The 23,818-nt window shown below is 49.9% G+C and overlaps 1 protein-coding gene across 3 annotated transcripts in view; it reads left to right on the top strand.

Moving 5' to 3' along the window:
* Nucleotides 1-23,131, top strand: part of IGFN1 (immunoglobulin like and fibronectin type III domain containing 1) — a 40,908-nt gene extending 17,777 nt beyond the window's left edge. The window contains exons 11-26 of one of the 3 annotated variants that reach the window (XM_063418093.1): nucleotides 488-659; nucleotides 1,738-2,040; nucleotides 3,705-6,533; nucleotides 6,594-7,559; nucleotides 8,788-8,912; nucleotides 9,344-9,485; nucleotides 9,948-10,244; nucleotides 10,859-11,158; nucleotides 12,040-12,213; nucleotides 12,595-12,723; nucleotides 13,161-13,460; nucleotides 14,651-14,739; nucleotides 15,841-16,036; nucleotides 17,176-17,475; nucleotides 18,640-18,966; nucleotides 19,710-23,131. In XM_063418093.1, the coding sequence (XP_063274163.1) occupies nucleotides 488-659; nucleotides 1,738-2,040; nucleotides 3,705-6,533; nucleotides 6,594-7,559; nucleotides 8,788-8,912; nucleotides 9,344-9,485; nucleotides 9,948-10,244; nucleotides 10,859-11,158; nucleotides 12,040-12,213; nucleotides 12,595-12,723; nucleotides 13,161-13,460; nucleotides 14,651-14,739; nucleotides 15,841-16,036; nucleotides 17,176-17,475; nucleotides 18,640-18,966; nucleotides 19,710-19,723 (6,663 nt within the window). In that variant the 3' untranslated portion in view covers nucleotides 19,724-23,131. Of the gene's footprint in view, nucleotides 1-487; nucleotides 660-1,737; nucleotides 2,041-3,704; nucleotides 7,560-8,787; nucleotides 8,913-9,343; nucleotides 9,486-9,947; nucleotides 10,245-10,858; nucleotides 11,159-12,039; nucleotides 12,214-12,594; nucleotides 12,724-13,160; nucleotides 13,461-14,650; nucleotides 14,740-15,840; nucleotides 16,037-17,175; nucleotides 17,476-18,639; nucleotides 18,967-19,709 lie in introns of all 3 variants that reach the window. The other 2 variants (XM_063418091.1, XM_063418092.1) reach the window with 2 other exon arrangements.
* Nucleotides 23,132-23,818: the final 687 nt, after the last annotated feature.

Genomic DNA, 23,818 nt, shown 5'->3' with positions numbered 1-23,818 from the left:
TTTAGTCGAATTGTGGTTAGAGGCTGTAATCTAGGGGAAATCAGAAATCTCTGAAGGGGAGGACAGAGTACCTATGAATCTTCTGGATCAAATATATTACATGAAGCCCATGAGCCACAATTTGGACAATATAACCCAAGTGTGCTAAAGAAAGTGGTGAACTCTCCTGCTCATCCAGCTATGAGGATGCTGAAACCTAAGCCAAGAAAGTGCTTTGTCTTTGTACCTGGAAGAACCGTGTATTAATTAAGCTTCAGACTCCTATGTGAGTAGCCAAGAGCTGCTGTTTTGCTGGGTTTCAAAGCCTGGTGCCCTGCTCTGTGCAGGATTCACTGCCTGGACAGCACCTGTGTGCTGGAAAGAGCCCTGGGCACTGTGAGGTTACCCATTTATAGCAACAAGGGCGTTGTGGCACCAACCCATCCTGATCTGTTTGAAATGCCTGGCACTGGTTAAGCCTTTGTGAGGACACTCCTCCTCTCCCCAGGACGGTGAGCGGCTCCGCTATGGGACAGGGGACGAGTACAGGAAGCACTGCCTGAGGAGAGTGGGGAGAAGGTACTACTTCACTGTCAACGATGTGCAGCCAGGGGACGCAGGGGTGTACCAGGTTCGGGTGGAGGATGTCCCTGTCTTCTCAACAGAACTGGATGCTCAAGGTAAGGAATTCAGTCTTATGGATGTGATGTGCAACTGTGAAAGAAGTTCATTTTTTTGCTGGAAAATTGTGTCTGGGAGCAAGTGCAAAGCTCAGTAACTCTTGATCACCAGAGGACTGGTTTTGTGCTGCCCAGTAAGGGCTCCTTGTCTGGCACAGGTGAAAAGGAACAGGAGGGTGAATAAGTGCTTTAGGTGCTGTATTTGCAGTCCAAGGGAGCAGGCCTAAGCTCAAGTACCAGTCTGGCTGTGGGTGACAGTGAGCACACCCCTTAACCTACCCCATATTGCAGTTTGCTTCTGTAAGCTCAGAATAACAACAACAAACTCAATCTAAATATTGTGCTACAGGAACACATCGATGACTACAAACTAGCAGCACATCAGTGCTGTGAGGTACAAATATCTCAGAAGATAATAAAGACAAAAAACTATTTTTCTACTTTTCTGCAGAACTGGGCCCAGAAACACATCCGTGTTTTTCATTTTTCTCAATAACCCCATGCTCAGAGGCAACACAGCTTCCTGTGCTTTCCTCCTTCAGCTGTAACACTTATTTGGAGTGTTAGCGTTCAGAAAACATATAACCATGCAAGGCAGTTTATATGTCGGAGCTTTTTATTATTATTGCGCGGGGGCAGAGGGGCCACAGAAGCCCAAATCAATGCCCAAGATTACAAAGTTGCTTGTGGTTTTTATACTCTTACATTATACATATTCATTTATCAGCACCTCCCCTTAACTACCAGTGTGGTTACTACCACAAAATCACACTTGTTCTCCCCTCTTTTGATTGATTACTCCCAAGTTATACTTGATTTGATTAAAACAATTCTTCTAACTGCTACTCAAGCCTAGTCACACTTGATTCACTTAAAACAATAGCGTAGAACTGCCTAACACTCTGTTCTCAGGGCCTGGCTGTCCTGCAGTTCCAGGCTTGTCCCTTTCTATCCACCAGCACTCCCTCCCTCCCAGTTACTTGCTTGCAATTTTAGATAAAAATCATTTTAACCCTATATATTATCAGGAGCACTGCACTAGCTGTTTCCTTCCCATGGCTCTTGGTTTCCCCTGCAGCCATCCCGGCACGGTTCCAGCAGCCGCTCTCCGACGTGCGCTGTGCCGAGGCCGGGGATGCCGAGTTCCGGTGTGTGCTGTGCACGCCCTGCCACGAGCCCCTGTGGCTGCACAAAAGCCACCCCCTCCAGGCCAGTGACAAGCACCAGATCTCTGTGACACCTGATGGCCTGACCCACAAGCTGATTGTCAGGAACGTGGGACCCTCGGACAGCGGCCTGTACACGCTCGACGCGGGACAGGGCTCCTCCAGCGCCTGGCTCCTCGTGGAGTGTGAGTGGTTGGCAGCGGGTTGTTCCCATGGTGTGCTGGCACAAAACGTTCTTCACACTGGCTGATGGCTCAGGGAGATGTTGCTCTGCTGGGAAATGAATTGCTGAGCCTCTAATTCCAAAATTATGGCTGAGAAAACTGGGGGTGTTCAGTGTAGAGAAGACAAGAGTCCAGGGAGATCTTGGAGCCCTCTCCAGTGCCTAAAGGGACTCCAGGAGAGCTGCAGAGAGACCTTGGAAAAGGGGTGGAGGGACAGGACAAGGGGAGATGGCTTTCCACTGCCATAGGGCAGGATTAGATGGGATATTGAGAAGGAATTTTTGGCTGTTGGGGTGATGAGGCCCTGGCACAGGTTCCCCAGAGAAGCTGTGGCTGCCCCATCCCTGGAAGTGTCCATGGCCGGGCTGGACAGGGCTTGGAGCAGCCTGGGATAGTGGAAGGTGTCCTTGCCCATGGCAGGCAGTAGAATGAGATGAGTCTTAAGGTCCCTTCCCATCCAAACCATTTTGTGATTCCATGATTCTAAATTCTATTTGGAAAAATGAAGGTCTGGTTAGACCCTCTTTCCTCTTCAAATGAGACCAACTTTTCCCCTTTTAATTAGTCCTGACAAATCCTATTCGATTGTTTTCTCTACAGCTATGATGAAGTAGCACATCCTCCATCAGTTATAGAAAAATGCTCCCTATCTCCCCACATGTTTTCGAGGAAGCTGTCCCAGTGATCACAGTGCACCAGCCAGGGGCTCAGGGAGCTTTTGATACTCTCAGTTCTACACTATCAATGCCATTCTTCTTGCTAGATAATATTTTTCATTCCCAATTCGAGTTAAACATGCTACAGAGAGCTCAGAGGAAGCTGGGAAGGTGGGAACACTCAGAGCAGGCACATTGACAGTCACCTGACTTACACTTGTTTGCTTATGAAAGGGGGTTCCTTTGGTTCCCTTTGACTCTGGTTTCCTTTGGGATCCTCCTGCAGCAGCAGGAGGGGTCTCTCCAAAGCAATGTAAGTTTCTGAAACAAAGGAACTGCCCATGGATTTCAGTGGGCTGTGAGCTCTGATAAATTATATCCAACCTGAAAACCAAAGCAGTGAGTGATCTGTCTCAGACCAGCCTGAATGCCAGATTAATCCAAAGGTATTCACAGATCTGAAAGCTTTAGTCCTCAGGCTGGGCATCCCTAAACCAGCCATTATCCAGATGTGCAAGCTGCCTCCAAGAGAAGTGAAATCTCCATTCCAGGGTGGGAACTGATGGCTCCTCTGTGCATGGAATATTCTGTAACTCCTCTATATCTGGAGGGTAAAGGCAGGTGGAATTAATGAATCCCATATACAATCTCAGCCCCTCTAAATCAGACCTGCCATGCTGGAAGTTTCTTTTTCTGTTCTTTTTGTTTGTTTGTTATAATGAGTATGTTTCCATTTAAAAACAATGCATTTTAACTAAAAATGATTGTCTTTAATTAACATTTCATTGTCTGAATGTAGCATTGAAAAATTTAGGATTTGAAGTGATTTTAAATTTATTGAAATGTATTATGTGTGTGTGTCCTAAAATGAAATTCGGAAAGTACTAACACATTTTCTTTGGTTGTTGATGCAGTACATGTCCTATTGATTTTCTGTTATTTTGTTCCCTCTTTTTCTGTAATTTCTAAATCTGCTCCCATGAAACAACACAACTTTAGATGCCAAAGGAAAGAGGAGACAGGACGAAGGAGAAGAGATTGAAAGGGAGACATCTGATTGGCTGAAAGAAGCAATGGCAGACAACGAAAGGGCGAGGAAGCTTCGGCGTCAAGAAAAAGCTGCTGCTGAAGATCGTCCTTCCTTTTCCACATCCTCTGGTGTGGAGAAAAGTGGCTGGCACAGAACAGGTCAAGGCAGCAGCCAAGGCAGGGGTCAAGGACACTCCATTGACTCTGATGATGGAAGCCAAAGATTTTTGGGAAAAGAGGGGCTACGCAAAACCCACATAAATGGAGAGCTGGGGTCTGGGCAGTTTTCTGGAGCAGGTCTTGATGGAGACTCAGCAGCCAGTGATGGCAGCATCTTTGGACTAAAAGGCTTAGGAGGCAGAAGTGGGTTAAGGGCTGTTCGTGGCATGGACTCTGTGTCAGGCAGAGCAGGTTCTGGTGGTGCAGTAGGAGGGGCAGGTGAATGGAATTCTGTGGATGGCAGAGGTGAGGGTGTGCTGGGTGCTGCTAACATTGACATGGATGATGGAGAAGGTTTGGGCTCTCAGCATGACAAGGATGGGAATTTAGGTGATGCCAGTTACAGAGCTGGGTTTGGGGGTGCTGGGAAGTTGGGTGGGGGAAGTTCTGTGCCAGATGGGCTTGATCCTGATTCAGCTGGAGTTGGAGCCAGTGTGGGGGATCTGTTCAGCAGGACTGGTCCAGGAACTGGAGCTGGGGGGAATGCTGCAGGTGCTGGAATGGCAGAAGGATTGAGGTCCCACCCTGGCAAGGATGGGCATCCCACTGTGGGAGATATGAACAGAGCAGGTATTAACAGAGAGGGAGAAACAGGGACTCCCTATGGCAAGGATGGCCTGACACCTCATGCCAGTGGTCAGCTGGGGCAGGCAGGAAGATCTGTCTCACTGTATGGGCCAGGAGGCCTTCCAGGTGGAGATGGGGCTATACCTGGTGCAGGTGGCAATTCCACAAGAGGAATGGAGGCTTTGTATGGTCCAAATGGTCAGGCACTGGGAGCACGTGCTGGTGGTGCTGGTGGAGGTGGTGCAGGGGGATTTGGATCTCCATATGGAAAGGATGGTCTCCCAGCTGGAGCTGGTTTGGGTGGGGCTGGGGATGCAGGGGGACTTGGATCTCCCTATGGAAAGGATGGTCTTCCCATTGGAGCAGGTGTTGGTGGGGCTGGTGGTACAGGGGGACTTGGCTCTCCCTATGGAAAGGATGGTCTCCCAGCTGGGGCTGGTGGAGCTGGTGCAGGAGGACTTGGAGAGGCTTTGTATGGTTCAGATGGTCGGCCACTTGGAGCAGGCGTTGGTGCTAGTGCTGGTGAAGGGGAATTTGGAGCTCCCTTTGGAAAGGATGGTCTACCATCAGCAAGTGGAGCGGGTGTTGGTGGGGCTGATGTAGCTGGTGTAGGGGGATTTGGAGCTCCTTATGGGAAGAACAGTCTCCCAGATGGGGCTGGTTTTGGTGGTGTTGGTGCAGGGAGACTTGGGTATCCATCTGGAAAAGATGGTCTCCCTGCTGGATCAGGAGTTGGTGGAGCTGCAGGTGGTGGTTTTGGAGGTGCTGGATCTCCTTATGGAAAGGATGGTCTCTCAGCTGGAGCAGGTGCTGGTGGTGCAGGAGGATTTGGGGAGGCTTTGTATGATGGTCAGCCACTTGGAGCAGGTGTTGGTGGTACTGCTGGTGCTGGTGCAGGCGGATTTGGATCTCCATATGGAAAGGATGGACTCCCAGGTGTTGATGGGTCTGGTGGTGCAGGAGGACTCGGATCTCCCTATGGAAAGGATGGTCTTCCCATTGGAGCAGGTGTTGGTGGGGCTGGTGGTGCAGGGGGACTTGGCTCTCCCTATGGAAAAGATGGTCTCCCAGCTGGAGCTGATTTTGGTGGTGTTGGTGCAGGAGGACTTGGAGCTCCCTATGGAAAGGATGGTCTTCCCATTGGAGCAGGTGTTGGTGCTAGTGCTGGTGTAGGGGGACTTGGCTCTCCCTATGGAAAGGATGATCTCCCAGCTGGAGCTGGTGGAGCTGGTGCAGGAGGACTTGGAGAGACTTTGTATGGTCCAGATGGTCTTCCCATTGGAGCAGGTGTTGGTGCTAGTGCTGGTGCAGGAGGACTTGGAGCTCCCTATGGAAAAGATGGTCTCCCAGCTGGACCAGGTGCTGGTGGGACTGGTACAGGAGGATTTGGGTCTTCCTATGGAAAGGATGGTCTTCCAGTTGGGGCTGGTGGAGCTGGTGCAGGAGGACTTGGAGAGGCTTTATATGGTCCAGATGGTCGGCCACTTGGAGCAGGTGTTGGTGGTTCTGAAAGTGCTGGGGGACTGGGATCTCCCTATGGAAAGGATGGTCTCCCAGTTGGAGCAGGTGTTGGCAGTGCTTGGGGAGTTGGGGGTCCCTGTGGAAAGGATGGTCTCCCAGTTGGAGCAGGTGTTGGCAGTGCTTGGGGAGTTGGGGGTCCCTGTGGAAAGGATGGTCTCCCAGTTGGAGCAGGTGTTGGTGGTGCTGGGGGAGTTGGGGGTCCCTGTGGAAAGGATGGTCTCCCAGTTGGAGCGGGTGTTAGTGGTGCTGGGGGAGTTGGGAGTCCCTATGGAAGGGATGGTCTCCCAGCTGGAGCAGGTGTTAGTGGTGCTGGGGGAGTTGGGAGTCCCTATGGAAGGGATGGTCTCCCAGTTGGAGCGGGTGTTAGTGGTGCTGGGGGAGTTGGGAGTCCCTATGGAAAGGATGGTCTCCCAGCTGGAGCAGGTGCTGGTGTTGGTGGTTCAGGGGCAGTTGGGGGTCCCTATGGAAGGGATGGTCTCCCAGCTGGAGCTGGTGTTAGTGGTGCAGGGGGACTTCCATCCTATGGAAAGGATGGTCTCCCAGCTGGAGCAGGTGCTGGTGGTTCAGGGGCAGTCGGGGGTCCCTATGGAAAGGATGGTCTCCCAGTTGGAACACGTTTTGTTGGGGCTGGTGGTGAAGGGGAAGTTGGAGCTCCCTATAGAAAGGATGGTCTGCCAAATGGAACTGGTGGTGATGGTGCAGGGGGAGTTGGGGGTCCCTGTGGAAAGGATGGTCTCCCAGTTGGAGCATGTGTCGGTGGTGCAGGGGGAGTTGGGGGTCCCTATGGAAAAGATGGTCTCCCAGCTGGGGCTGTGGCAAGAGCTGCTCATTTTCCTCTTGGAGGTGAGGAAGGGATGGGATCTGGCCATGGCACGGATGCCATGCTGAACAGAGCTCTGGGATATGCAGGTGGGGCAGGAGGAGAGGGCTTTTCCAAGGAAGGTTCTGCACTGTGGGGTGCAGGGTCTCCCTATGGCATGGACAGAGGATCAGCTGGAGCTATGGCTGGTGCAGGCGAGGTTGGGAGGTTTGGAGGGGATGAATGGGATTCAGTCCATGGTAAAGGAGGTGTGGGAGGTGCTGGTGGACCAGGTGGTGAATATGGGCTGGATTCACATCTTGGCAGATCTTCAAGAGGTGAAACTGGAAAGGGCACTGCCAGTGATCTCAGAGGGCCAGGGAACAAAACATCCTCTGGTGACAGAGGATCTCTGTCAGGTCCAGGAGGAGCCAGGGGAGAGGGCAGAGATTTTGGACAGTTGGGCTCCCTTTATGGCACAAATTCTGCCTTTGGAGGAGCAGGGAGTAAATCCCATGACAGATCTGTTGATGGGAGTAGTTCAGGTGGGTTTGGTCAAGGTCCACTGAGTTATGGCCAGATGTCAGGTCCTTTTGGTGGACCTCCTTCAGCAAACCAGAGAAACCAGGAACCTGACCTGGATCTTAAAGCAAATGATTCCCTGAACAACACAGAAAGCACAAGACAAAAGAGGCGGAGTGTCCTGGATGATCTCAAAGGTATGTGGTTAACTGGTGACTCCTGGTCTTTGCATTATGATACTCACATTCCTAATCCTGCAAAGAAATGGAATGTTATGGTTTAGATAAACACAACTGTGTGTAAAAATTTGGTTGTGCCATGATCTGTTCCTAATTCTCGCACTGATTGCTTTTTGATCTTACACATTTTGCTCTGATAAAAATGCCTTAAAGGTCTAAATTATTTTCTTTATCTAAATGATCTAAACCAGGTCTCATCTCTTCATTTCTGTTTCACATATAATGGAACAGACCAGTTCATAAACATACCAGTTCCCATAAAGTTTCAAGGAATATCATCATGTTTCTTTGATACTGTTCCAGTTCAAAAGTGAAGTTTTCACTTTATTTTTCAAACACCTACTGCAAAGAACTGTGTTTTCCAAGTTCTGAGAACAATTCTGTGCCTGCTTATACGGCATTATCTAATGTAAAGAACTCTTTTTTCTTGTAACATTAGGAATTATAAGGTGTTGCATAGAGTAAGAGGGGAATAATGCGTTTACACCATTTGAGTAAGACCTGTGGCTCCACCAGCAGGATGATGATGTGAAAATTATAGGAATGAGACATTTCAGGTGTATCATCAGAGGGGAATATTCACCTAGTGGTGTTGTTCACAAGTTAGGAATTATCATTGTCAAACCATAAATATAAACAAAGAAGTTAAATCATCAAGACTGGGGTTCAGGGGGAAGGAGTGGGGTATATATTAGAGAGTAAATGATGATGGCAATGGATAACTTGGGAAGGGAAAGAGGAATACAGGGGTGGAAAACAGTGTGCCTGGGGCTGTTTAGGGGGATGTGCTGGGCAGCCCTGTGTGTGGTCAGAGCAGAGGAAGAGGATGAAGCAGTATATCCACACCTTGGAGCAGCCTGATTTTTTCCACTGGCTGTAGAGACAGCCAGGACAATTAGCATAGACATAAACTAGCAAATCCACAGCTGGATAATGTGATTTGTGACGAATCCATTGCCCATGCAGCGGATGTTGGGATATAGTTGATGTTGGGATGGCTGTGTGTCCCTCAGGGCACTGAGTGTACCCAGCTGGCCCACAGCGAGGTGGCACAAAAGCCTCTCCTGACCAGAGGATATATATATTTTTAAAGCTCTTCTCCCCTCAGATGCATGTGCATTTTCAGCTCTAGGTGTCTCTCTGTAACAAAGACTTAACCTCTTTCCCTTCCTTTGTGCCTGTTCAGTCCCGCGCTGTTACCTCAACAAGCAGCTGGCAACCATGCGAGTGCTGAAGGGGGACCCAGCTGAGCTGTCCTGCACTGTCAGCAAGGACAACGTGACAGGAACCTGGTTTAAGGATGGCCTAAAGGTGGGTTCCTTGGGCTTGCTGTTGGCTTTGGGTAGCAATGCTCTGCTCTCTGGCTCTACTTCCTGAGGGTGGTGTCAAGGTATCCATCCCCCTGAGAGTCACCCACAGTCTGAGTGGGGCCCTGGAAGGGTTCACAGAATCCCAGAGTGGTTGGGGTTGGAAGGGACCTTAAGGATCACCCAGTTCTAGCCCCTGCCCTGGGCAGAGACACCTTCCACTAGACCCAAGCCCCATCCAACCTGGCCTTGGACACTTCCAGGAATGGGGCAGCCACAGCTTTTTTGGGCAACAGAATACCAGAATATTGTTATTAAACATGCATGATATTCATAAGTCTTTTCAACTGCATTTCAAACTGTAGTCTGTCCAGTTTAATTCTGGATTGGATTTTTTGCTTTTTTTAAAAAAGGATCCTGTCCTTTACTTTGTAGTTAACAAGCATGGATGGAGTGGTCTTTGAAAAGAAAGGTCTTGTCCACAAATTGATCATTAACAAAGCTGAAGATATTCATGCTGGGAAATACAGGTTTGAAGGTGGAGATGTAAAAACTGAAGCTTCAATTTTTGTTGAAGGTGAGTCTACTCAAACCACCAAGGCAGCATGAGATGGGCTTTAAATGTAATATATTTACTCAGAGACATGTTACTGGTTTTTGAGAATTTTATTATAAAGAACTACAAGATAAATGGGAGATGTTTTCTGTACAGGTTGGTTCATTTTGCATTTGCAAATTTAACTAGGGAGCCTTCTGTCAGCAACTCAAAGATTTTCGGTGTACAAAACAGAATCAGGGCAGATTCTTCATTCTTGTGTTTAGTGTGTTGCCTAGAAAAAGTTTTCTCTAGTGAGAGGACAGTGTCATATCACAAAATTTTGTGATAATTATCCTGTAGCAAAGTACAACTAAAGGTTCAGATCCAGTGTTGTGAGCTTCTAAGCATTGCTGGCAGCACCATGAGGGGTTCTCTTCCCTCCAGTGTGAGCTTTCTCCTCCTTGAATTCTGGTTTTTAATGACCTTGTATCTCTTGCTTAGATCCTCCCCAGGTGGACAAAGTCCTCCTCAAGAACTTGACCAATGTCCCCACGGTGGCCAAGGCGGGGGAGGGGGTGAAGCTGCAGATCCCATTCGGGGGCCGGTGGCCCATCAGGGCAGTGTGGCTGAAGGACAGGATGGAGCTGGGGGATGACACCAGGATCCGTGTGGACAAGACAGACACCTGCACCACGCTGTCCATCTCCAGCTGCGACAGGAGGGACTGTGGGGACTACAAAGTCAGGCTCAAGAACGACAGTGGCGTCCTGGAGATTAACCTAAAGCTCGTGGTGATAGGTAAGATCCTGTAACATTCACTGTGGCTTTCACTGTAAAGCTTAGGCACGAAATCCATTGACACTGGTGACAACCTTATTAGGAGTGACTGGGTATTTTGAGAGGAACAAGACTGTATATTGCCCCAAAATCAGGGTACAAGGAAAGATTGCTGAACATGCTTTTTCCCTTCAGGGAACACAAACCTAGTTTGGTTTTTCATGGCCTAAGCAGCTGAGTTTTGAATGTTCAGACACTGTGGGAGATGTGACTGCACACAACATGCAAATCTGAAATAGGATATTGAGGTCAAATTCAGGCCTCCCATAAATGTCTGGGCCCCTTTGGGAGACCAGAAATGATGTTTTGCCTGTATTAGCAAGCTGAACTGGTGCAATGCTTATGAGAACAGTTGACCCAGGGAGAGCAAGGGCCTCGCTTTCCATCTTCTCCATCAAAAATTAACAGAGTCCAAGTTTGGAAGAGGCAATTCAAGTGCCCAGCCCTCATCCTACAACTGTGCCTCCATTTCATCAGGAACAATCTCCCAGCTGGTGAGCAATGGACAGTGTCTGCTCCAAACCCAGGAGCAGGTCTGGGTCTGGAGCCGACTATATCTCTGTTCATCTTCCCAGACAAGCCACAGCCCCCAGCAGGACCCATCAAAATTGTAGAAAGCTCCGCCAACAACATCACTATCCAGTGGAAGCCCCCAAAGGACGATGGGGGCAAACCAGTGCAAAGGTACATCGTGGAGAGGCAGCAGGTGGGCAGGAACGACTGGGAGACTTTGGGAGAAACCCACAGGAGCTGCACCAGCTTCACCACAAGCAGAGTGGAGGAAGAAATGAGCTACTACTTCAGGGTGAGGGCCGTGAATGCCGAGGGAGCAAGCGACGCGCTGGAGTCAGGGGAAGTGAAGGCTGCTGGTAAAGGTGAGGAGAACTCCTAATTCATCATTCAAATTGGGAAATTTATCATCAAAGCTGGCATCAAAGGAAATTCACTGCATTGTGGATTGTTGCTATAGAGCTCAACTTCAGTCTTCACACAAAGCTGTGGAGGTTGCCCAGCAAGAGCAGCAGTTTGCTGTAGGCTCTGCTAATGCTGAGTGAGATGTAATTATTCCTTGGTCATGCTCCATTCTTGATTGGAAAGGAAGTTTCATCGGTGAAATGCAAAATGCATCAAGACCAAAGGAAATTTTTCACAGTGTGGCTGCAAAGGGAACATGTGATGCCTTTTCTTAATTCCACAGGGAAGGGAGTGTCTCTGTATGTGCAGCACTTCTCAGCATGACCACTCCGTTCCTCTGATCTCCAAACAACTGGATATTGTCTTTGTCCTTCATGGAGTTTAAATACTAGAACAGCTTTGCCATGAGCATAAATGCAGTACTAGGGAGAGCAATGTTCAGTTCTAATTATCTTCTTTCTCCATTCTCATTCCCATGATTCTGTATCTTGAACCCTTTAGCAGAGAGCAAAGAAAATCTATTTTGTTACCAGTTCCTGTTGTTGAAAACAAGTATGATGCTTACTGGTCATATCATGTAAGAATGACACACCCCACTGGCAGAGGAATTGTCAGTTCTGATGACAGCAGGTCTTTTGTGAAATCCAAACTCAGGAATAGAGTCCATGCTGGATCCAGTCTGTGTGAGGAACAGGATCCACAACTTCAGGTCTCAGCCAGGTTTCCAAAGCACATCCGTAGGAATACTTGGGGGAATCTGGAAAAAGAAATTACACACAACACAATTTTATCTTGCAATAAAAACATACTTGCTAGTAACGAAGCCCTCATCTCTTTGTAGCTTCTCCTGGTGCCCCAGATCCCCCTGAGATCATCAGTGCCAGCAGGGACACCATCACTGTATCCTGGAAAGCTCCTCGTAAAACCGGCGCTTCCCAAATTATGGGATACATTGTTCAGAAACGCAAGAAGGGCACTGTGACCTGGCTGCCAGTCACCAAAGTGCCTGTCAAAGGTGGGTATTCTGACTCCTGGAACAGCCTGGTGGATTTGAAAAGGCAAAAATGTCAGCTGGATTTAGGAGCTGCTTAGGATCTTACATCTTTCACATCAAGGTGGTGATGGGTGACCTTGCTGGTCTTTTCCAGTTAAATGAGTCTGGGATTCTGTGGTTCAAAGGCTGTTTGGTTTTGACAGGAATACAATGAACACATCCCAGAAGATCACATGCACTTGGCTAGGGAATGTCAGGGGAATCAGTTACAGCTTTTACGGCTCATGAGAATTTTTCAGTTCCTGATTCATCTTGGATTAAGGCACAACTTTGTTTTTTCACCTTTCCTGATGGGGAACAGCTCCCCTGAGGCAACACACTCATCTCCTCTCCTCTCTGCAGACAAGAAGCTGAAGGTGACCAGCCTCAAGAAGGGTGTGCAGTACGAGTTCCGTGTGGCAGCTGTCAATGCTGCTGGCACAGGGCAGCCCAGTGACCCCTCAGTGCCCGCCTCTGCCCAGGACCCCACCAGTAAGTGCCCTGCCCTGTGCTCTGCTTTTAGAGTATTTGTGGAGAGGAGATGTTCATAAATCCTCTGTAAAAGTGTGTGGAGACAAGGATCAGTAATTGGGGAATGTTTCACAGCTGAGAATCAGCTGGGGGAAGGAATGGAAGGATTTCCCATAGGCTGTCCAAGCCAAGATCTGGCAGATCCCACTGTGGGGTAATGTGCAGCGAGAAGGAACACTCAGGATGGGCCACAGAGTGTTCTGGAATGTTGGGAATTTACTGCAGGGCTGGTAGGAGCAAGAACTCAAATCCAGCTCTGAACAACTGGGACAAGATGGCGCAAGACAGCAGGGTGGAAATCCAGTGCACTGCAAGAATGTTGGGGAATCTCATGCAGTGACTGAAAAGAGGAAAGAGAAATCCTAGAAAAATAGTTTAAATAAAATTTCTCCTTCCAGAATCTCTAGGCCAAGTGCAGGACCTTAAAGTGAGCAGCAGTGACAGCACCAGTGTCACCTTGACATGGAACAAACCTGAAGTACAAGATGGGAATGATGTGAAAGGCTACGAGGTGGAGATGAAGGCCTTTAACAGCCTCAGCTGGACCAAGTGCTTCACCCTCCCTGCGCAGAGCACCTCGTGCAGGGTGCAGGGCCTGCAGCCCGGGGAGAAGCTGTTCCTGCGTGTGAGGGCCCTCAGCGACGCCGGCCCCGGGGAGGCCTCGGACCTCGAGGCTTGTGCTGGAGCTGCTCCCCTGGGTGAGTCAGGGCTCTGTCCCTGGGCATGGGGCACTCTGAGGGAGCAGGAGCAGCCAGGGCTGTGGGATATCGCCGTGAGCTGCTCCCAGGCCCGGCCTAACACAGGGGCAGCACTGCTCCTCCCTGCCTCGGGGTTATCTGCTCACCTCAGCAGGACAGTCACAGTATTAACTGATACTAGATATGCAGTGCACAGTGCTCAGCTCATTTAGAGACTCCTTTTGATAAAACAACCCTCACAACTCCATTTTCCCCTTGGATTTACATTTTGCCCCCTGTGCAGGGCCACACCACAGTCACTAGACAAGAACCCGTGTGTGCCTTACTCCTGCTTGTGCTCTTCCAAGGGACAATCTTCTGAAATGAAACATTTTTTTTCATTCTCTTAAATCACAAATTTTTATGCTGTTTTTTGATTCTTTATTTTACTTTTTAGTTTGAAAGTTTTCACCATTTTCACTTTTCCATCTTTATTTACAATCTGCAGCTCTGTTTTTTTTTTTTTCCTGCTCTCTGGAAACATTGCAGAATTACAGACATAAGAGAGAATTCTGTGAGGGGCTCATCTTCCTTAATGTGGATCGTAAGTGAAAATGCCTGTTTGGGCATATGCCTGGAGACCCCATTTATCAATAAAAAAAATTAGAATAAATAACTCAATCTAAAGCAGGTGTTCAGTTCTATACTGAAAACACTAAATACAGTTTAGCACTATGGTATTTGGTATTCTTAGAGAAATACTAAATGCTGTAGTATATTGATGAAAAAAGAAAAGCAAATATTTTAAATGCTAAAAAATACTATTTTAGATAAACTCTGGCAGCTTTCCTGTGGATGTTCTGTGGAATTTCCTTTTTCCAGACACTATTTAAACACAAAAGAGGATCCCTGTGATGGGATAAAGTGTGGCAAAGGGCCAGTTTCTCTGTGACTGAGACATCACATGAATACAGAGATTGTTGTGAATGTATTTTTACATAATTTCCCCTTGTTTAGTCATAGTGATAAATAAATAGCAATGAAATTTGAAAGGTGTAAAGTCTGGGACTGAAGCAGGGAGATTTTTCCCACTGTGAATTCCTCACCAGCCTCACTCAGCTGGGAGAGGTGCCCAGGGGGTGGAACACCATGACTGTCACCAGTGACTGTACCAACATCCACCTTTTGGGAGTAATCTTTGTATTTTCCAGTCTCTCCCAGGTTATTGATAGATGACACAGTGAAAAGCTTCCTGGTCATAAAAGCAGGGAATCCCATCCGGGTGAAGATTCCCTTCGAGGTGAGTATCCAGGGCTTTGGAGGAATTCCCTGCCTGGTTTTATGATGCATTCAATAGCAGACAGGAAAACTGAGCCACTGTTTTTATACCATGGAATTTTGTCTACAAATAACTGAGTAAATAATTTGGCCTGCCGGTGCTGTGTAGACTTTCAGGGTGAGGAAAACATGAGCCAGAACTGAGCTGTCAGTTGTTGCATTGGTGTTCTGTGACATTGTGGTCATCCCTTAACCTCTGCAAATAAAGCTCAGTGCTGTCCACCTAGCTGTATCAATGTCATTATCATCTGGTACTGCTCTGTCAGACTTCCCAAATCAGTGATTTCCCTGTGACTCCCTCTGAAGGCCTTGGGGCACCATTTCCAGCAACACCTTCACTGTGCTTGTCTCACCAAGCCGCAGCACTTGACCTCTGGGACTTGAGAACTTGGTAGGCACTGACAGAAATCTCAGTGCTTTGGTGTAAGCTTGGAACAACACAGGCTTTTCTTCATGGAAAGTGTGGTCAAGCTTTGGAAGAAGCTGCCCAGGGAGGTTTGGAGTCCCTAGCCACACAGGTGTCCAAGGAATGCCTATATGTGGCACTCAGTGCTTTTAGGTGGGAATGGGGCATGGGTTGCACTTGATGGTCTTGGAGGTCTTTTCCAGCCTTAATGATTCCATGATCCTGTATATCTGGGATATCAGAGGAGGGTGATGAATTGTGTGTATTTGCTGGCCTTTCTCCTAATCTCTGGGAGGAGAGACCAAAGATGGCATAGGGGAAATAAAGACTTAGAGGATGTTTTTTCTTTTCAAAACAAACAGATCTTTTTTTAAAAGCAGAAAACATTAACTCTTGAAGTTATCTGTCCTTGATCTGGTGTAGCCTGTTTGACACAGTTCTGAACACTTTACTGTAATAACATCCTTAAAGGACAAAAAGGAAAAAAATTGTAAAGAAACTGCGGAGCAGATCAGGGCTCTCAGATCCATTGTGGATCCAGATTTCTAAACATTACCGTGTCGTGGAGGTGCATATTTGGGGTCAGATAATGAAATTAAAGATATAAGACACAGTCTGGAAGTGAAACAAGTGGCTGTGAGTCATTGTTGTTTCCAGGGATCTCCCGAGCCAATGGTGACATGGTTAAAGGATGGGCTCCCCCTTCCCAGCCGGGCTGCCGTGAGCACCGAGGATGGGAGCACCCAGCTGCTGCTCAGGGCAGCCGAGTTCAGTGACAGCGGCACCTACACTGTGGAGCTTGGGGATGGGCTGGGGAAAAGGGAAACCTTCAGCTTCCAGGTTCAAATTACAGGTAACTCACTGCCATCCATACACATCTACCAGCAACTTCCAGTCAATCCAGGCTGGTGCATGAGGGAACTGAGAGCAGCCCTGGGAGAAGGACTTGGGGGTGCTGGTGGGGGAAAACGAGACATGCCCTGGGCTGGTCCCCCAGCGTGGGCAGCAGGGGAGGGAAGGATTTTGCCTGTCTGCCCCTTCAGGTGACACCTTACCTGCACAGCTGCCTCCAGCCCTGGGGGCCCCCAGCAACAGAAGGATGTTGAGCTGCTGGAGCACTACCAGGGGAGGCCATGGAGATACTCCAATGGCTACAGCCCCTCTGCTCTGGAGCCAGGCTGGGAGAGCTGGGGATGTTCACCTGGAGAAGAGAAGGCTCTGGGGAGAACCTTAGAACCCCTTCCAGTGCCTAGAGGGGCTCCAAGGGAGGTGGAGAGGGATTTGGCACAAGGGCCTGGAGGGACAGGACAAGGAGGAATGGCTTCCCACTGCCAAAGGGCAGGGTTAGATGAGATATGGGGAAGGAATTCCTCCCTATGGGTGCCCAGAGAAGCTGTGGCTGCCCCATCCCTGGAAGTGTCCAAGGCCAGGTAGGACAGGGCTTAGAGCATGGGAAGGTGTCCCTGCCCATGGCAGGAGGTGAGACTGGATGAGTTTTAAGGTCCCTTCCCACCCAAACTAGTCTGGGATTCCATGATTTACTGTGAGTAGGCAGAAGGCCACAAACTGAGTTTGGCAGGGTGAGCTCTGATGCAGTTTGCCTGTGCAGGCACAGGGAGAACCATTGTACAGTTTTCTGTGAGATTATCTAGGCATTTTGTGATCTCACTTTTCTGCAGGACAGAGCAATCCACTGACTAAAACTATCCTTCCAGAGGAATGAGGGAGGTCAGCACAGGCTGAGGGACACTGAGCACAGCTCTCTCAGCAGCTCAGCTTCACACTCCTTTCCCCGCTCAGCAAGTGCAGATGTTGTGAAGCAGCAGCTTAGTTCATAGAAAATACATTTGTGTGACTGGAGAAGGAATGGAATTTTGTCCCTTCCAGTGACCAGAATGGTCACTGAGCCTCAGACATGCAAAAGACTCCACGTTTTTAGGGTTATGTGCCACTGTCCCTAGAGCTGTGACATTGTGTGCCCTCCTCTGGCAGATATCCCTCAGCCCCCTGGAGCCATCCGGCTGGAGGAGAATGTGCCCAACACAGTGACAGTGACCTGGGACCCCTCGGCATCCGAGCAGTGGGAGAAGAACCTGTACTACACAGTCCTGAAACGGGAATCCCAGAAGGGTCTGTGGCATGTGCTGGGAGACCTCATCTACAACAACAAGTTCACCTTCACCAGAGTGGTCCCAGGCAGGGATTATTACTTCAAGGTTGTAGCAAAAAATGACCTGGGAGCCAGTGATCCATCAGAGACTGTGCAGCCCTGGAGGATCTGGAAAAAAAAGGGTAAAACATTTCCAAGTATTTCTCTGTGTTATGTTTTCTTTCTTTCATTGCGTCTAACACCCCACCCTCAAATGGATCTTTTCTCCTGGGAATATTCAATTGCCCAGAACAGGAATGCACAGAAATGCCCTGAGGAATTCCAGCTGGCCAGGGAAGGTTTGTCCTTTCTGCAGGGACATTGTGCATACAGACCCTTCATTCCCAGCCATTATGACATGCAATTCGTCCCAAAATTAATTCCCAGAAAAATCTAAGGCTTTAGTATTGTAGAAATCAAAGTTTCTGACTCCAAAGTTAAATGCTGGGCAACTCCGAGGAGCAGCAGAAGTTATAATCCATAGGTGCATGTGATCTCTGGTAATTTGCAGAATCCCAGACACTGCACAAACACCTGCAAACCCTGCAGTGCTGGGAGCAGTATCTGAGTGTGTGTTTGGTGCTGTTATAAACGCCAGGACAATTTATTTCCAAATTCAATAAGTTGGTTTATTAAAAATTCAAATCACAAAATTTGGAATCAAATCACAGAATTTTAAGCAACACCCCCCCCCCCCCCCCCCCCCCCCCCAAACAGCGATACCTACTTGACAGAGTTTTTCCCGGGAAAATAGCCAAGGGTGACCCTGAGACACAGAGCCTAGCAGTCTGTGGTCTCTAGCTGGGTACACAAATTTGCCCGCTTAGGGACTCAGTTTAAATACCTTCCTCATAGTTTCTGTTAAGCACCAGCAATTAAGAGTGTTTACATTAAGCCCTGAAAGAGTCCCTCGATCCCTATTCAAGTGCTAATGACCAGAGTCAGTCCTTGCTTTGAGGTGATTTAACGGACGTAGCAGCGTAGATGGCTTGCGGCAGGTAGGCTAATGACCAGAGTCAGTCCTTGCTTTGAGGTGATTTCGTGGATGGCTTGTTGCACGTAGTCGGGGTGTAGGTTGGTCGATGTTGTCTTCTTCTGACAGCGTTTTTGCCTTGTATTTTTCACCTTCTATTTCTGGACCCGGAAGATCAGGAGAGGTGCTCCACGGGAATCTGTGAGGCACGCGGGTGGAGCACGTACACATCTATCATACATTTATACAATATATTACAGTTTCCAGTTTATAATAACTCATAGAACATGAATTAAACAACCCTATTTTTCACAGTGCTGTCTGTTTTTCACAGCTGAATTTCGAGTTAAAGCACAGAAATACAGGGGAGTTAACCAGAACCAGCCCCCGAGGTTCCTGGTACCGCTTAAATCCCACGTGGTGGTGACGGGCAGTGAGTGTCACATGAGCTGCGCCGTTGGAGGCCACCCTCCCCCCAAAATCACATGGTACAAGGACAGCAGAGACCTCTCCAGAGATCCCAACTACTTCTGCACGAACGACTTCGGAGTCTGCTCGCTGGTGGTGCTGGGGGTCACCAAGCAGGATGAGGGGGAGTACATGGTGGAGGCCAGCAATGAAGTGGGTCGTGCCTTCAGCAAAGCCTTCCTCGCCATCAAAGGTAACTCTGCAGTGCTGCTTCCCTGGTGGATCCAGGGGTATCACTGCTGCCCAGGGCCTCAAAAATGGTCCCCAGCCAGCTCCACCTGCTGACAAAGCAATGGTACATTTGGGCTGTTTTACTGAGTCATGGTACTCGTGATCAAGTACAAGTACCAAACAGAACCAGAAATAAAAAGGCAGATGGGAAAAAACACTTGATTTCTACACTAGCCAGAGGTTTTGGCTGAGGTTGAGCAATTTTTTTAGAAAGAACAATCCCACCTTCATTAGGTAGGATAATATCAAGGTTAGATTTCTCTTCAGTGCAGGAGCTGCAGAATAAAGACCCTGGCAAATGTGCCAGGTGAGGTGAGCACTGAGACAACAGCTGATGTTTGGCCAAAGCCAACACCAAAGGGAGGAAAGAGAGGGCCATGGTCAGAGGCATTGGGATCCTGATGTGGATGGAAGGGCAGTGGGATTTGCTGGGGATAGACTCTTGTATATACTTACGGATAAATATTGTTGGTGACTATACCCAGTGAAATATCCTTCACTTGGAGTCAAATATTTTTCTTTAAATGCAAAATACCTTGCTGGGATTACAGGAGTGGGAAAGTGGGTCAGTCAAACCCCTGTCACCCTCTTGCAGACTTTTAGGCCCTGTAACATTTCAGCTCCCCCTCCCAGAGTGCCTTTCAGACTACTTCTGGTCTCCCTCACTACAACCCTGAGCTGCTTCTCTCTTACTCTCACTTTCAGACTCCTCCCTGTAGCGTGGCCCTGCTGAGAACATCCCTGCATGGCTCTGAGGATGAGAAGCTTTTGGTGAGGACTCCTCCATATGAGGGCTGTGAATTTATTGTCAGATGTTCTTCACAGTCTGAGGGCGTTGTTTTTCAGATCTAGTAATTGCACTTTGAACATGATGCTGCATTATCATCCATACTGGGAGAAAAAAGCTTTAAGAGCACTGCATTTTTTTTTCTAATGATCAGGCTTTCCATGAGACCTTTAAAACACAGTTTAGAAGCTTCAGGAAAGCAGAAGATGAGAGGAAAAATAATTGGCCAAAATGAAATTTTCTGTGGAGAGCACAGGTGGGAGAGACCATCCTTCCACACCACTCACTCGCAACAAGGACATTTCTGGACATCAGGGGTCCTTTCACATCTGTTTTTTCAAGCCAAAGCAGTCACTTTGGATTCTATGTAATTCTCTGCAGTTTTGCCAAATCTGGCAGAAGCAGTTCTGCATGTGTTCTACTATCAGTAGCAGCTAAGTACATTATCTTCCCTAACCCTTAAGTTAAAAAGAGCATCTTCCTGCTCATTTTGTCTGGGCAGGAGATGAAATCTCAGACCAGCCTGGCATGGGGTAGGTGGAAAGGACTGGAAGTCTACAACCAGTGTAAGCAGAGCAACTCCCAAAACTCACAGCATGTGCTGTAACAAAGGCTGTGCCAGTCATGAACCACCCCCAGCATCACCTGTGCATCCCAACTGCCCCTGGACATGGCAGTGCTGGGAGCCTTCTGCCTTGTGCAGAAAGAGGTGAAAAATCCTTCCTGTCTGACCAGAAATATGAGGGACCTCCAGGGACCTCCTGCCATGGCCAGGGTTTCCCATCACTGGGCCTGGACAGCAAAATGTTCTGGTGGCTGTAGGAGGGTGTCACAGCCAGAGCACCAAGGGTTACTTTCTGATAGAGAGAGAGCAGAGCCAAACACAGCTGCGGGGCTGGAATGTTCCTTGGGATTACATTTTGTACAATGTTGTACAGATGTAACAGCAGTAGATAATAAAATTAAACGACAATAAAGTGAAATCTACCCGGAGTCCGTGTTTATTCTGGAGAAGGAATCACAGTCAGTTCCTGGATCCCTCTCGGCTGCAGTTTGATTGCTTACACATGGTCATCTCTCATGGAATTGCTCCAGCAGCTCCTCCTGCGGGGCTGAAGGCAGGGGGATCTCACCTGCAGGGCAGATTTCCTTCTTGACTGATAAACACAAGAGGCAAGTCCTACTGAGCTGTCTGCACCACTTCCAGCAAATGCTCTGCTGCTGCTTTACTGAGAGCTTCGATCCCAGCCAAAGGGGATTCCCTGCCAGTAATCACCTCCAGGGTGGAAGGGCCGGTGTTTGTGACTCCCCGTTGCCGGCCTGGACGGGGCTGGGAGCACCCTGGTGTACGGACGGTGTCCCCGCCCATGGCAGGAGGTGCCCTGGGCTGCGATTTCGCGTCCATCCCCAGAGCGCAGGCCAGGCCGCGGCCGTGGGGCGAGCCCCAAGCACGGAGCCGCCGCTCGGCATCGGCCCCGCCCCCGGCACCGCCCGCAGATGGTCTCTCCCGTCCTATTGGCGCAGCAGGTCCCACCCCCGCACGTCCATCACGCCAATGCCATCGGTGATTGGTCGATCCTCAGGACCCTCCCCGACCCAGCCAATGGCAGCGCACCCCCGCCCTGAGCCAAGATGGCGGCGCCTCGGACCAGGCCGGGTGGTGTGTTCGGCTCCTCTCTCTCCCTCTCGGGGACCCGGGGAGCGGCGGGCCCCGAGCGCTGGATCTGTGCCTCCGGAGCGTCTCTCGGCTCTGCCCGAGCCTACTCAGACAGTGAGCGCTGCTCTGGGCCCGGGAAAGGCACGGGCACCGGCCGGTCTCCGAGGGAGCGGCGGCAGCGCGCAACGAGACAGGCCCGGGGGAGCCGAGCACCACCAGGGAGGGCTGAGAGGGCAGGAAAATAACAGTAAAGAGAAGGAGAAACGGACAAAATGGCGGTTCGCGCGTGTGGCGGCAGCGAGAGGAGCTCCGTGACCGCTGGGGGAGCGGATGCGGGGTCACCAGGGATCGGAGCATCCCAGGCCCAGAATGGCCAGCACCGCCGGGAGTGCCCAAGCACGGCTGGGGCCGGACACGGGGATCCCCTTGCGGGGGGGTACCGCCCTCACCGTTCCCCCCCCGGCCCCGAGTGCCCCCGGGGCTGGTGCCGCTCATCGGGGCGTTCTCTTGGGGCTGCTGCGGCCTATCCCAGCTCCGGGAGCGGTCTGAGCTCCCCCAGAGCTCCGCGCTGTCGCTGGAGCGGCCGGAACACCTTCGGAATCACCTGGAATTCATTCTGGAGTGGGGATTCCTGCCGGGGGAGAACAGCGGGGGCTGTTCCACGGGCGCTACACTGGGACAAGGGCAGGTGGCAGCATCCCCTGGCCGGGGCACTGACGCAGCTCCTTGGCTTCGGTTCCAGCACTGGTGTCCAGGGCCTGCAGCACATCCAGTTTGTGGATAAATGTTGGGGTGCTCTTGGTCCTGGGCACTGGGTCCAGCCTGGGAGGCAGTGAAGATTCCCCTTTTGCTGGGGAAAAGGGATGAAGTTTTTGGCCAGTGCAGAGGGGAACATAGGTAGGATTTTCCCCACCCACGCGTGGGTCCATTCCTCACCCAGAGAGGTCAGGCTCACCCAGGGTCCTGCTGTCCTCCTCCAAAACCGGCAGCTTCATTTTCTTGTCTGTAAACCAGTCAGGTATGGGGAGAAGGCAGGGGGTCACAGCAGGGCAGCTTCCACATCCCAGGGTGATGGGGTGAGGGCTTGGGAGCATCCACGTGTATCTCACAGGGATGGGTGTGCATCCCAGTAGAGAGGATCTGCTTCCAGCACTGTCTCAGGCAGGCAGGAACAGTCTGTGTGTCCCCTGCACACCAGTGGCTGTGGGGAACTCCTCTTTGAGCAGGACTAGAACATGGCTGGGACCAGCTCCTCTTCAGCAGTACATTCTGGGCAGTGATGCCTGACTTCATGGCAAGGGTGGGATAATGGGTTTGGAGTGGGCACAGGAATGTCCTGCCCTGGCAGCTGCTGAGGGGCTCCATCTGCCACACTTGGCTGCAGAAGGTGGCACCTGTCCTGCCATCCTGCTCTCTCAGAGAAGAGATTGGGAGATGTGGGCACGTGGGCACTGCCAAGGGTGAGACAGAGTGGACAGGACCCTTTTCCCACTGCCTGCCAGGTTCTGATTTCTCTCCCCAAGTGCCAGCATCTCCTCAGCTGCTCTTTGTCCATCTGTTTTATTGGCTGTCAAAGCAACTGGAAAACCTTCCCAGTGTGTTGGGTCCAATCCAGCAGCTCCAGCTCTTAGTTAAATGTAGTGGTTATTAATAATAACACATAAATAATTTATTTTTTTGTCATTTGAATGTTTCTTTCATCCTTTTCCACCTGGTCTAGTGGGAGGTATTTCTTCATAGCAGAGGGTGGAACTGCTTGGTCTTTAAGATCATTTCCAGTCCAAATATTTTTAAGATTCTGTGACTCCGGGGGGCTGCTCCTCCTTTCGGGAACTATTTGTAATGGTCAAAGGATGTCCTCGAGGGACCCTGACCTGTGGCTCCCTATCACCAAGGTCCCAGTGGTGCTGCTGAGGTGTGGCACTGCTGCAGCCTTTGCTGGCACTCTGGTGTCCTTGGGAGCCACTTCCCAAAACTCCCATCCCATGAGAGAGCAGCAGTCCCCTAGTGGAGCTGGTGAGCACTGAGGAGAGAAATGCTCCCGAGCTGGGAGTGATGAGCTGAGCTCGGGGCTCCCACCCCGTGCAGGACAGTGTGTGCTGTGATGTGTTGAGCTGTGCCTCTGCCAGCGCTGGGATTTTCCCCCGTGCTCCTGGGCAGGGTTTGGTGTCACTGCTGAGGTCAGTGGCTGTGGCAGCCTGGCATGGACAAGCTAGGGAACAGGTTCCAGCAGCATTACAGCAAAATCCCCTCTCAGCCCGAGTAGTGAGGGTAGATCCTGCCAGAGGAAGTAGCTCCTCACGCAGGAGCCTCCTGGGCAGAAGGTTGCTTTGGGCATTTGGCCGATTTGCACCAATCCTCCTTCTCCCC

This window comes from Prinia subflava, chromosome 23 (assembly GCF_021018805.1).
Source record: "Prinia subflava isolate CZ2003 ecotype Zambia chromosome 23, Cam_Psub_1.2, whole genome shotgun sequence".
Lineage (NCBI taxonomy): Eukaryota > Metazoa > Chordata > Aves > Passeriformes > Cisticolidae > Prinia > Prinia subflava.
The sequence above is the reverse complement of the archived record's forward strand: the minus strand, read 5'-3'. Positions and strand labels throughout refer to the sequence as shown.